Source organism: Gossypium hirsutum, chromosome A03 (genome assembly GCF_007990345.1).
Source record: "Gossypium hirsutum isolate 1008001.06 chromosome A03, Gossypium_hirsutum_v2.1, whole genome shotgun sequence".
Lineage (NCBI taxonomy): Eukaryota > Viridiplantae > Streptophyta > Magnoliopsida > Malvales > Malvaceae > Gossypium > Gossypium hirsutum.
The window spans coordinates 3871488-3885960 of record NC_053426.1 but is presented as its reverse complement, the minus strand read 5'-3'; the positions used below and the strand labels follow the sequence as shown (position 1 = coordinate 3885960).

At 30.7% G+C, this 14473-nt stretch overlaps 2 protein-coding genes across 3 annotated transcripts; both read left to right on the top strand.

Annotated features, from left to right (window-relative positions):
- Positions 1-5881: 5881 nt before the first annotated feature.
- On the top strand, positions 5882-11851 carry LOC121223750 (uncharacterized). 2 transcript variants are annotated; one of them, XM_041106041.1, is made up of 7 exons: positions 5882-6268; positions 6866-7344; positions 8659-8803; positions 8886-9022; positions 9115-9174; positions 9269-9337; positions 9438-11851. In XM_041106041.1, the coding sequence occupies exons 2-7, from the start codon at positions 7153-7155 to the stop codon at positions 9531-9533; spliced, it is 699 nt and encodes a 232-aa protein (XP_040961975.1). In that variant the 5' UTR covers positions 5882-6268; positions 6866-7152; the 3' UTR covers positions 9534-11851. The 2 variants fall into 2 exon arrangements, with proteins under 2 accessions (XP_040961975.1, XP_040961977.1); XM_041106043.1 differs by having other exon boundaries at positions 5911-6268; positions 8659-8782.
- On the top strand, positions 11570-14211 carry LOC121223113 (calcium-transporting ATPase 2, plasma membrane-type). The gene is made up of 6 exons (XM_041104143.1): positions 11570-11850; positions 12068-12122; positions 12213-13195; positions 13302-13340; positions 13498-13669; positions 13844-14211. Exons 1-6 carry the CDS (start codon positions 11677-11679, stop codon positions 14119-14121), a joined length of 1701 nt encoding a protein of 566 aa, XP_040960077.1. The 5' UTR covers positions 11570-11676; the 3' UTR covers positions 14122-14211.
- The last annotated feature ends 262 nt before the right edge of the window (positions 14212-14473 follow it).

Below are 14473 nucleotides of genomic sequence, written 5' to 3'. Positions count from 1 at the left end.
TCATTCATGGTCCGTTTTTAATTATTTAATAATATTTCAGTAATTTTTTTATGTAATTGGTATATAATTTTGGTAATTTTTTACCCAGATCCCAAATCACAAATCCTGAATCCTAAATCCCGAACTCAAACCCATACCTTGAATCTTGGACCCCGAACCTAAACTCAAACTCGAACTCTAAATTCTAAACCTCAAACTTCAAATCCTAAACTTGAATCCTAAACCCAAAGAATTCAGGTTTGGGGTTTAAAATTTGAAGTAAAAAATTACCGAAATTATATGACAATTATATGAAAGAAAATACAAATTTGTCACTAAATAATTGGAAAGTGACAGAAAATAATATGGTGCGAAGGATCTATAAAATATTTTTTTTTCTGAAATTAAACATTTAAGTCCCAAAAAATTTCAAAATTGAAAATAATGTTTTGTATAATATTTATAGACAAAAAATTCAATTATTAGAGGGTTGGATATTATTGTATAATAAGTTTCGACTTTGGATAGAAAAAATAAATAAATAAATAAAAAGAACTTGGATTACTTAATAAACAATTTAATATTTTTAATTAAAACAAAAACAAAAAGCTTTTTTAACTAATTGTATTCTTTTATTTATTATTTTTAACGAAATTTACCTTTTCTTTTCTCCATACAAATTGACATTCATTCAAGATATTGTTCATGACATGGATATTACCTTTTGCAAGGTTGAAGTTGTATGAAATTTGAACTTTTATAATAAAAATGGAGGTGAATGTTGCTAAATTCATCATCATTCGTTTTGATCCGTTATGGATATATAATAATAAAATTATTTTCACTTTCATGAATATTTGATGCATCATCAGATACAATGTTTAGAATTAGTTATAACTTTCTTTCCAAGTCTTAAATAAGCGGATAAATATGCTTCAGTATGCTCGAACTCACGTCCTCTTGCACTGATAATAGTGTTAATGTCAACCGAACTAAAACTGAGCTGTCAAAGGTAAGCAAATATTTAAATATAATTCTTCAGAACAACTTAAAACATAAAATATATGAAAATTTTTTTATAACTTGTTATTACATTTTTACCCTTTTTAATATACAAAAATAAAATGTTATCTTTCTATAGTGGAACGAGGCACGACAATCAATCATCATAATTGCTTCATACTCATAGTTCATTAAAAAAAAAATACACTCCACTCTATCTTGCATCCACTTTTTTTAAAAGAATCTTTTAGAATTTATTGGACAATTTAAATATTATCATCTTTAGAGACAATACATTTGACTGTCCTCTGACGTTGTCCCTAAATTAAAAAAATATCTTTTCAGAGCTTTTATCTATGACACGTTGCATTGCATGTCATAAAACTTTTGCCAAAGTATTTAGTACATGCCAAAAGGATATCCTATTATACTACATAAAGTAGTAGTGAAAACTTATACAACAAGGATAAATGATTGATGGGAAGGAAGGACCAAATTGAAGAAATAATGAAAAACGGAAACATAAGGCATAAATAAGCATTTAATGGAGTCACGAAGGATTCGTGTGTGGCCGTATAAGCCATGCAGTACAATGTTTTTCACAACAAACAAGAAATCCACGGGCCCCACAAGATCACTATCAACCCAGCCCCGATAACACTGGGTCCCATCCCAATAATGCCACCCAAACACAATTTACTCTAATAATTGAAAAAACAAAATAGTTTTAGCGGTAAGTGTTAAAATTTACGATAAACTCTTAAAATATGTTTATTAAATTATATTTCAATTATTTAGGTTTAAACTGTTATATTTTAGTCAATTACGTTAATATGTTATAACATTTTAGTCACTGAGTCATTAATTTCTATTAACAGTGTAACGGTAAGCTGACATAACAGGTTAAATAATCATTTCAAATAAAAATTTTAAGTTAAATTATACATTTAGTCATCATATTTTTTTTTCTTTTTTTCCTTTTCATTCTCTTTTGTTCCTCCTTTTGTTTTCCTCTCTTTTCTATATTTTTTAACGTAGTTTTTCTATGTTTTCTATTTGTTAAAACTAGTCACTATACTTTTATTTTTTAAACAGTTTAATTTTTTCTTTTTATTTATTTATTTTCCTTTTCTTCTTCCATTTAATTTTAACAAATGTAAAACATAGAAAAGCTACAATAAAAAGAGACGGAGAAGGGAGGAAAACAGATGAAGAAGTAGAAGAGATGAAAAATAAAGAAAAAAATGAAAGTTAAAAGAACATAAAAAAAAAAATTAAACTGCTCAAAACGAAAAAATATAGGGACCAATTGTATTTTTAACCTTTTTTTTGTTTGAAATGATGATTTAACGTGTCTCATCAGCTTACCATTACACCATTAAATACAATTAACGGCTCAATGACTAAAATATTACAACACGTTAATGTACGTGACTAAAACGTAACATTTTAAACATAAATGACTAAAATGTAACCTGAATTAAACAAAAGTAATTATTTTAATAGTTTATCTATTTGTTTAATAATCAGGTTATTCGCCTGGAATTGAAGGTCTGTTTAAAAATTTGAAATGTTAAATTAAAAATATTAGGTTTGGAAGTAAGATTGGATAAATAGAAAGTTAATTTACTTTAAATTTAGAATGGTTTAAACAATAGTGTTTTTCTATTCAAACACAAAAAATATGATCTAGGTGTTTTTAGTGTTTGTGTTTTAAAGTGAAATTATTAAAATATCATTCTTTATATTAACTATTTCAAAGATATTTAAAATTTTAAATTAATTAATATTTTATATATCATTATATTAAATTATTTAAATACCATTTATAAATATCTTTGTATTAAATTATTCAAATATTTCATGTATAATTAATTTTAAAAATAACTCATATTAATTGATTAAAAATATTTAATTTCCAGTATGTTATCAAGTCTCTTAAAACTCTTGCATATTGAGAGCCTTATACAAGGTGATGTATTGAGTATTTGAGAACACTTTATTGTTCATTGAGGAATGTATTTGTGAGTGCATTTGAGAATAAAGAATGTATGTTTATAACCTAAGTTCTCAGGGGTAGAATTTAGAGGTGAGTGTTCTAAGTCTTTAAGATAAGTGTGGTTACTATACTTCGTGAGTGATAGAACTTTCACTAGTTATATTGAGGATTAAAGATAGTAGAATTACTTACTGGGTTAGGCTTTGTAGACATAGGGGAATCGAATTGCATATACAATCTTTGGTAGCACTTGTTTACTTTGTATTATTAGTTCATTGCAGTGGTAGCGAAGTGATCACTGTAGCCAAGTACTTCCAATCAAGCATTTAGTTTCTATGCAATTAGCAACTGTGTGATTCAACAATGTCTAAAATAGACATTTTGACTTTACGCCGTAATGTTTAACAACAACGTCAAACACTTGTAACTACAAATTGCACTTTTCAAAAGTATTTTTTTCAAAATTAAGCTTTTCAATAACACCTCTCAATCGTTATAACAATGCCAAACTAGCCTTAATTAGAATTCAATTAAGATTATATAAAATTGACACTAACATTTAAGGATATCATATACAATCTAGCAAGTTGTGTTATTTTTATGTCCAGTTAATATAATTCATGCCTATTCAAATTTTAAAACTTTTAGGTTAGTTCTGTTTGGGCCAATTTCAAGTTAAGTTCTTTCAAGTTTGGATCATTTCATTTTAAGTTCGGTTCTTTTTAGGATTTTCTTATTTTACATTTTGATCACTTTTTGTTCAAACTATTACAGGTTGTTTGGGTAATTTCGAGTTAAATTTTAGTTCAAGTGAATTCAAAATGTTAAAATTCAGAAGCAAACTAGAGATACATTAAATTGATCAAATCGTTAAAATTTACATTTTATCTTCGCCATCATCAAATCAACTTGATAATGAACTTCGACCAATCAAGAAAAAACTGCCAAAAGCCCTAAGAGACCCACCATATTAGTGATGTAGAAAAGGTTAAGTCTCATATAATTTATCTTTCTCATCATTATCTTGAATCTATCACCAGTACCATGATTTATCATGATAAAACCCTTTGAGAATGGTACTTAATAGATCTAGCGACACTCTTATATTGGCAAATTTCACACATGCATTAGAACATGACTAGAAATTAAAAATTGAAAATAAGACCATATATGCTTCAAAAGAAAACGAAGTTGACAAAACAAAAACTACGAAAAATGTGAAAAAAATAAAACCATAAAACTGTGGACAAAACCACGATAATGTGGACTAAATTTTAAAACAAAACAAAATCAAGAAAATAATGTTGTAAAAGTTGCGGCCAACTAGTCCGAATGTCACTACCACTTCCAATTATTTGAAAAAATTAAAGCTACTAATATGTCTGACGCATTAAATTTTAAAAATAATCTAACTTAATAAATAATAGTTACCATTTGGTAATGACTAAAATTTTTCAAATTTCTAAAAATAAAGGAACTAAAATTACCGAATTAAACTACATGGGCTAAATTCACTACTTATGCAAAGTACAAAATCTAACAGTAGAATTTGATCCAAATCAAAGCATAAGTTAAAATGTGAAAAAAAAGGCTTATCTATCAAGAAAGCCATTAAGAAAATGTGAAAAAAATCAATTAAATCCATGTATTATTTTTCACCAAATTAAGCTCAAGTCGTTAACTAAAATAATTAATTGAGCCCCTCCATTAATGATTTTTATCATTGACCATGTTGGCCATTAAAATAAATTGAAGAACTATTCAGATGGTGACACGTGGCAACTTTAAGTTTAATCTAATATTTTCTCATAAAAATAATTACAAAAACAAAAAAAAAATAAAAAGTAGAAAAACAAAACAAAACAATAAATTATAAATTATAAATTTTATTAAAAATATAATAGTTGAAAATATTAAATTTTTATAAACTTATAAAAATTATAATAAAATATAATTCTAATAAAATATAAAATATATCGAAAATATTTAAAATTTTATAAAATGTATTATAATTCTAAATAGTTCTTAAAAAAATATAGAAAAATATAAAAAATTTATTACAAATATTAAAATTGATAAAAACATATAAAAAAATCATACAAACTTGAACTGGACTAGATTAGTCGATTGAATCGATTAGACCGAAATCGATAAAGGTATCGATCTAGATAAAGTCATTAGGTCGTTTGACCTAGGAACCAAGTGGTGGAAACAGTTTTTTTAAAAATATTTTTAATGTTTTATTTAATTGAATTGAATGGACTAGCCGAATTGGCTAAGTGGTGGCCAAATTGTTTTGACTATTGAATCGGTTTTGAGAATCTTAGTCAAAATATTTCATTCTAATATATGTTAAAAGTTGGATAATAAAATTTTGGTTAGATAAAAATTTTAAAATAAAAATAAAATTGTTGGTTTAATTGTTCGATTCCCAAGTCAACTAATTTGACGACTTTCTTTGAATCGATACCCTTGTCAATTTCAATCTAGCTGGTCTAATTGATTGATATGATCTAGTTCAAGTTCTTATGATTTTTTTTAATAATTTTCATAAGTTTATATCAATTTTAATATTTCAAATAATTTGTTATAAGTTTTTAAGAATTTTAATACGTTTTTGTAAAATTTTAAATAATTTAAATATGTTTAAATAATTTATAATTTATTAGAATTTTTAAATACTTTTTGTAATATTTATAATTTTTAGTCTTTAATACAAATTGTTTAAAGATTTTCTTGAGGGCTTGTTTAAGGTATAAGGCAAAAACACACACGATAGCTCGGCTCAAATAACAGTTTAGCCGAGTCATCCCCAAACACAAAATAAAAAAAATACAAAACCGGGTATAGCCGGTAGAAAAAAGAAAAAGAAAGGAGTGACCGTACGGCACATGGCAGGTCGTTTCCATGGCAGTTGGTAAGCATTTAGTGTGCTTTTCCCACCATCCCCCTCCCTTTCTCTCTCTCATCAATTCTTTTCTATACTTTTCTTTTTCTCTCTCACCCTTTTTTTTTCCTTCTATTTTCTCACATAATTTTCCCATTTTCTTTTTTCTTTTTTTTTCTTTTCATGGATTTCTTCTATTAAATTTTTCTCTTAAAAGCTGTGCATTTCCCTGTTTTTTTTTTCTCTGCTCAGTTCATAGCGGTTTTTCTTTTCTATCTCTTCTTATCCATTTGTTTCATTCAGAATTCACTACAGATCCGTTACGAACCCAAAATCCATCCTCGTACTCTGTTCTTTCTTTCTTCTTTGAATCGTTTCGCATTTTTCTCGTGCTCTTGCAGGTACATCAGATTTTTTGGGTTTAACTTTTGTTCTCTTTTATTCAATGCAAGATTCTCTTATAATACCCAAAAAAAGAACTTGTTAATTCCCACTTGGGTTTTTGATTTCTTTTTATATATTTATTGAATTTAAGCAGAATTTGAAAGTGAGAAACATTGCTCTATTTTGATACAGTTTCCTGGAAAAAAATTGCAGCAAATAGAATTTTACCTCTACTTTTAGCTCTTTTTCTCTCTCTGTTTTTAGATTTAATGGGTTTTTGAAGTGTATACCCAAGTTTAATTTCTTGTTTCTAAATGCTTACCTCATAAGGTTAAATGGGTTTTCTTTATCACTAAAACCTTTGTTTTATAGTTGGGATTCCTTATCTTTCTTTATATAGTTAACAATTCTCTCAGCAACCAAACATAATTTTTTTTTCTTTGTAAGCTATTGATGTGTACAATTCAGCTTTACAAAAATCTTTTTCCTTTTGTTTTTTTCACGGGTTGATGTTGATGATTAACAGAAATATGACAATTCTGATTGTGTTTCAATTTCTTAATACATACAAAAAGGGTTTCAAATATTAACACAAAATCTTGCTTGTTTTTCAGGTGGTATCATCAGCAAGCTTTATCAAGAAGAAACTAAATTATGAGATAGCATCCCCTTCTTTGCTTTTTCTTTTTTTTGAGGGGGTAGGGAGAGGGTTTCATTAATTGATATCAATCCAAGTCCCGTGAATCAGTGAATTGGTTTTCTCTAAACCCAAAACTCACATTCAAAATCTGGGTTTCTCTTTTTTTTCTTAGAAATTTTAAATTAAATGTGAAGATAATTGCGGAGTTTTTGAGGATCTGGGTATTTTTGAGAATCGATTAACAGAAGGAAAAGAAAAAGAATGTTGGAGCAGGAATTGTGTTCATCTCGGGTACTGTCACCGTTCAGGGAAGAAAGCGGCGACGAAGAGCTATCGGTTTTACCGAGACACACCAAAGTTATTGTCACTGGAAACAATAGAACAAAGTCAGTATTGGTTGGTTTACAAGGCGTAGTCAAGAAAGCTGTGGGCCTTGGTGGTTGGCATTGGCTGGTATTTTCCCCTCTTAACTTCCATTATTATTGGCTGCTTCTTTTTTTAATGCAAATTCACCTTAATCAATATGATTTTTTGAAGTCTTAAGTTGATACTAATTTTGGGTCTAAAAAAAAAAGAAGCTTTGATTTGGAGTAACTATGGTCTATGGTTTCTAAGTCGTACCAACTTGGTCCTTAATTGGTGTGGATTATTCTTTGGAGTAACTATGGTCTATGCTTTTTCCATAGGGCATTGTAATTGTTTTACTTGTAAATATTACTGTACTTGTATGCATATCAGATATGGATACGGCTAGATTCACGTTTTATATATATATTCGGAACATCTCTCCTTATCTCTCAATTTCGAAAAAATTAGAGCAATTTAATTTTCGTCTATTTCGAGAGTGAGTAACTAATGGAAAGTTTTAATGTTTTCATCAATGATATATGGATTTGATTGGTATAATAATAAATTTAGTGCTGAAAGTGTACACATTTTGTTAATTTAGTCATGATTTTACAAATTTAGCCTGCAACATTTATATAATAGTTGAGGATAGTTGAGGCTGAATTCAAGACTAATTTGACAAAATGCATAAATATCAAGAGCTAAATTTGTCATTATATCGATCAAAATTATGAGCAAATGGAGAAATTATTTTATGGACCTTTCTCACTAGATCATTCATGGTCCCTTTCCAATTATTTAATGACATTTCAGCAATCTTTTCCATGTTATTGACACTTAATTTTTGTATATTTTTCACACTGAGCCCTAAATCCAAACTTGAATTCCAAACTCAAAACCCGAATTCTAAACCTTGAATCCTGATTTAGGATTCAAGGTTCATGATTTGGGGTTTAGGATTTAGGATAAAAAATTATCAAAATTATGTATCAATGACATGGAAAAAATTGATGAAATGTTATTAAATAATTGAAGTAGATCGTGGATGATGTGGTGGGAAGGATCCATAAAATAAATTATCTTACAAGTGACAGAATTAATATTATGATTAATTATCTTTAGTTGATGTCTGCATCAATTTTTAAGGAAGTTGAGTATATCCGTGTTAGTGAACATAAAGCTTTTAACTTTTGGTTAGCCTTTTATCGGTTTTTTAATTGGGGAAGATGGACCAGACATCATCTTAGTTTATGATGTTGTGTCCTTAATGAAACTGGTTATGATAAGATTTGTTTTTTTATTTGGATATACCTTTGCGGCTAAACCCTTTTTTTTTATAGCTAGTGAGCACTTACTTTGTTGACTTTATTTTGTGGAAGAATCATATTATGTGACACACTAGTGCTTGCCATTTTCAAGGTTTTGAAGAATGGTGTTGAAGTCAAGTTGCAAAGAAACGCATTGAGCGTGTTGGAACATCCTACCGGTAACGAAGTAGACGGTGATCATGATTTCGATAACTCGAGCAGTGGCTCTGACATTGGTGAGAAAGACCATGATTTCCGTAAGTCAAAACAGTTTTAACTAAATATCATCGATGTCGGTTTTAACATAACGGATCATCCCCTTTTCGTCTCTTTGATCAGCTAGTAGCATTGAGTTCCAGAGGCCAGCGAAACCCAGAGTTCGACATACGAAACCTTGGGTTCCATCTGCATCCATGAAATCAACGAATCGTAGCGGTTACAGAGACGTCCGATCCATTATTCACACGCCACAATCAGTTAGTGTCCACCCAACTTTATCCATTGCACATACCCTTAATTTCATCGAACACTTTCTGATCGTATTGTGTTTGTCTTCCGATATCTGAAGGTAAATTTGGCAAGACTCGATACCAACTCGTTACGAAGATATTGCAAACACTTCAAACTCGTACGTCCTCCTAACCCTTTACCTAGATGAATTTTTTTTTCGAGGATGTAAATGAAAAGTATGGTTAGAGTTCTTTTGTTTGGAATTTTTGTAGGGTGGCATCAATGCTTATTCACCACGGGAACAAGTGCTTAATACCGTGCAGCAGCATTTTATGTCACAGGTCCAACATCCATCCATCCACGCATACATATACATGCATGCATGGTTGCCATGGTTATGCTACTCTGCTTGAACCTAACATCCGTTTTATTTATATACAGCGGCCGTTGAACGAGGTACTCGTGATATCAGAATTCATCACGGCGGCTAAGAGACTGAAAACGGTAGACGGTGACACCAAGGGTGAGCAACTTTGAGTGTCAAACATTGTATAATTTACATACATATCTTTAACTCTAACCTTAGATTAGAATCTAATTTAAAAAAAAAAAAAGACTAATTGGGAAGAGTTGTCGCTCAACCGACCAAACGGATTCTAACCTTTGTAATATAGAGGGTCTATGCCCTTTTGTTAATTTTCTTCTAGTATATCTACCATTTCCAATAATGCAATTTACCCCTTAACGACTTCATTGAAACTTACTACTAACGACTGAAATCTCCGGTTGTTCGAATAGATGAACAAAATTTGAGATTTAATCTCTGTATTTAAAAAAGTTAAAAATAATTTTTTTAGGGTAAATTATAAAAATAGTTATTTTTGTCTGTTTTAGATTACATTTTAATTTTTTATATTTAAAATGTTACGTTTTAGTTATTTTGTTGTTAAGCTTTTATGCGGTAGTTTAAATGGGTTTTAACTATTAACTTAGATGTTTAACTGGGATGAAATATTTTTTTTTCTAATTCAAGGTGTAATTAATTTAAAATTTTTAATTAATTAAACTTAATTACAAAATTATTCTCGTTCTAGTTGAATATTTAAGTTGTCATTTAAAATTCATTTAAATTGTTGTGTAAGATTGTCATTATAGAGGTAACGAAGTTTAACAGTAAAATAATTATTTTATAATAAAATGATAATATAAGTGATTAAAATATAATATTTTAAATATAAAATGTCATATGTGATAAATAAAAATAATTATTTTTATAATTTAATTTATTTTTATTAGAAAATCTTCATAGACAGAAATAAATCTAATTTTTAATTTAGGATTAAATCTCAAAGTTTTAAAAAAATAACAGTATATTGAAAACCTTTTCAATTATCATTTGACTAGCGGAAAGTAAAGCAAGCCCACAATTATAAGAAAATTTGCCAGGCTGGCATTAGGTGGCATGGAGATCTGTGCAACAGTGGGTGATAGGGACATATGGATTTCCCATTTGCTCCTTAATTATTTGCCGCTGCTGATGGTTAAAATTGAAAATGGGTGTTCTGACTTTTTTGCCCCTACTTATTTCATCATTGGCATGGGCATTCATGGCAGACGGCACTGTCGCTTAGCCATTACTGGGAGTGGGCTATAACACAACTTTCCAGATATTTCAAACTAGCAATGGACCCATGCCCTCAATCAAATCGACAGTACTATTTTCTTTTTCAAAAAATAAATATAGATAAAACGAAAAAAATTTATTTGATAATTATGTAATAAAAATAATATTAAAATTATTTTTTTCATAAAAATATTAATTTTAACTTATGATAAAATTATTTTTTATTAGAATAATATTTTAAGAAAAATTGATATCAATAATTTATATAGTTAACGATGTTGACATCATTATTTTAATTAAATTTAAAGTGTTATCATGATGTATGTACGAGGAAAGAGTAAGGCAACCTCTCAAAAAAGAGTAACATAATGGAATTCGAATTATACATAATCGTATAATATTTTAATAGAAAAGTTAATGTTGCTAAATTTTTAGTTATAGTAAAAAAATTAAAAGTGAAATTGAACTTTTTTATAATATAAAAAACAATTTAATATTAGCACATATATAGTTATATACATTTTTTTAATTTAAAAAAATTATAATTTCAGACTCTGTTTTCTAATCCCTGACTCCTCCTCAGTTTACATCCGTTTTAGTTTCACGCCCTAATTTGCCCTCTGTTTCCTGGGTTTGTCTCTCCTTTATCTCTTTCATTGCTTGCTTCGCCTTCGGCCAGTAGCCCCAATTTCTTGCTTCGCCTTTCGTGCTTAGTTTTGCTGCAAAAATGGAATACTTTTGACTTTAAATCCGTTCCTAAATAGTAGAAGGAAAATACCAGTTCAAACACTCTACTAAACTGCATCAAATTTCGGATCCTCCATTTCTTTAAAAGAATTTTCTCAGTTTCTTTTCTATTCCATTTTGATCTTATTTATTTCCCACCAATTTTTCTCACAAACTTCCGCGTTGCTGTTGCAAGCAGTACCGGAAATTCCCCTCTCTTTTTATCTTTAATCGGTTTCCACAGTTATTTTTCTTCGATTATTTGAATGAAGCTGAGGTAGCTGTTTTAGGAACAAAGGCGATTTGAAACATTTTTGAAAGAAAGGATTGATGGATAGTTATTTGAACCAGAACTTCGATTTGAAATCGAAGCATTCGTCGGATGAAGCATTGGAAAAATGGAGGACAGTTGTTGGTTTCGTGAAGAATCCGAAACGGCGGTTTCGATTCACTGCCAACCTCTCCAAACGTTATGAGGCTGCTGCTATGCGTCGCACTAATCAGGTCCCTTCACTTTTCAATCCACTCTCTCATTTAGAGATTGCTCAGATATCATTTTCAATTTTTCATCATTTTCTAAATGTAGTAAAGATATACTGATTAGTGATTATCATGAGAGAAATGAGCAGAATTTTTTAGTTTTGTTAATTGGCTTTGCGTTTCTAATATGGTAGTAGGATTATGGCAATGTAGAGATTGTTATTATTATGGAAAATTGCAGGAAAAATTGAGAATTGCTGTACTGGTTTCGAAAGCTGCCTTTCAGTTTATATCAGGTGAGACCGTTTGCTGCAAATTCAACTTTGTTCACGTTTTTATTTCGTAAAACGCCTTTGAATATGTATAAATGAATCTTCGTTTTGCAGGTGTACAACCTAGTGACTATGTTGTTCCTGAGCAAGTCATAGCTGCTGGTTTTCAACTTTGTGCTGATGAGTTAGGATCCATTGTGGAAGGCCATGATGTGAAGAAACTAAAGTTTCATGGTGGAGTAAGTGGCATTGCTGAAAAACTCTCCACATCCACCAACACTGGACTAAGTTCTGATGCTGCTTTGTTGAGTAAAAGACAAGAGATTTATGGAATCAATAAGTTTGCTGAGCCTGAAGCTAAGGGATTCTGGGTCTTTGTTTGGGAAGCTCTTCAGGATATGACTCTTATGATCCTTGGGGCATGTGCTATTGTGTCGTTGGTCGTTGGGATAGCAATGGAAGGTTGGCCAGCCGGAGCTCATGATGGACTTGGGATTGTTGCAAGTATCTTATTAGTCGTGTTCGTCACGGCAACCAGCGATTATCGCCAATCTTTGCAGTTTAAGGATTTGGACAAGGAGAAAAAGAAAATCACCATTCAGGTAACAAGAAATGATTGTAGGCAGAAATTATCCATATATGATTTGCTTCCTGGTGATATTGTACACCTTAATATTGGTGACCAAGTCCCTGCTGATGGCCTTTTTGTGTCGGGATTTTCCGTGCTAATCGATGAATCAAGTTTAACAGGGGAGAGTGAGCCAGTAGTGGTGAATGATAAAAACCCTTTTATGCTTTCTGGTACTAAGCTTCAAGATGGATCATGCAAGATGTTGGTTACCACTGTTGGGATGAGAACTCAATGGGGCAAATTGATGGCAACCCTCAGTGAAGGGGGAGATGATGAGACCCCACTGCAGGTGAAATTGAATGGAGTAGCAACTATCATTGGGAAGGTAGGCCTGTTTTTTGCTGTAGTGACTTTTGCCGTAATGGTGCAAGGACTGTTAAGGAGTAAACTGCAAGAAGGGACTATCTGGAGTTGGTCTGGCGATGAGGCACTGAAATTGCTGGAGTTCTTTGCTCAAGTTAATTCCTAAGATTCAGGTGTCCTCCCATTGTTATTTTTGCTTCAAATACCAGTTAGGTGCTTCTAACAAAAGGATAAATCCTGTAATTCATACCTCAATTCTCGTTTTGCAGGTGATAGCTCGATCTTCTCCTATGGACAAGCATACTCTGGTAAAGCAATTGCGAACTGATATTCTTTCATGCGCCTGATACTAGTGTTATGATAATGATTCTTTGTTAGATCCTAGTAAAATATTTTGCTCAAGTATATGTACTGCGTGATATTTACCAAAATCAAGATTCAACTAATCTCAATTCTCAATTCCAGGTGGCTAAGGAGAGTGCTGATGTCATCATTCTTGATGACAATTTCTCAACAATTCTGACAGTGGCCAAATGGGGCCGTTCAGTGTACATAAATATTCAGAAATTTGTACAGTTTCAACTGACTGTCAACATTGTTGCCTTAATTGTTAACTTCTCCTCAGCATGTTTGACAGGTAACAACGGAATATGTTTGCCTACTAATATTTTAAACCAATGTTCTAGCTTCTTTGCAAATGATAATCACTTGAACAGGAATATGAAATATGGTTATGTGTTCATGAGTGTAAGTATCAAGGAAACGAAAACTCCGAACAATATAAAATTTCTCATATTTTCTTATGCTGCAGGGAGTGCTCCTCTGACAGCTGTTCAGCTATTGTGGGTGAATATGATCATGGATACTTTAGGAGCACTTGCACTTGCAACCGAGCCGCCAACCGATCGGGTTCTTCAGCATGCCGATCGCTGCTGCTTTGAAGCTGGTCCCAGTATGAAGCCTATATGCCTGGATTTTGTGAAGAACATCAAGGAAGCCTTAATGTCACTCTTCGTGATGTATAGGGAAGAATTCTTACCAGCACCTGGAATTTACATGAGCTTAGCCTCTACACTATTCATAGTGTGAACCATTACCATTGTGCACCCCTAAATATTGTCTAACTTAATTATTATAACAGTTAACATCATCTGAGAAATAAGCAAAAAGTTGTCTCTACCTTCAAGGAGTTATCATCATTAGGAGAAAAAAAGACCAAGATTCCATCCATTATTAACACTAAGGTAGATCTAGACACCAAATAAAAGTGATGCTGTAGAAACCTATAATCCATCCTTTCTATAATTCCAACGATAGAGCAACAATCATACCCTTCTATTTTCTTCCACCATTTTGATAAATAGTCAAGATGAATGGAAATGCTAAAATACATGAGCGAGAGAAGATTTGCAGGCTACAATCCAACAATATAGGGAGATGC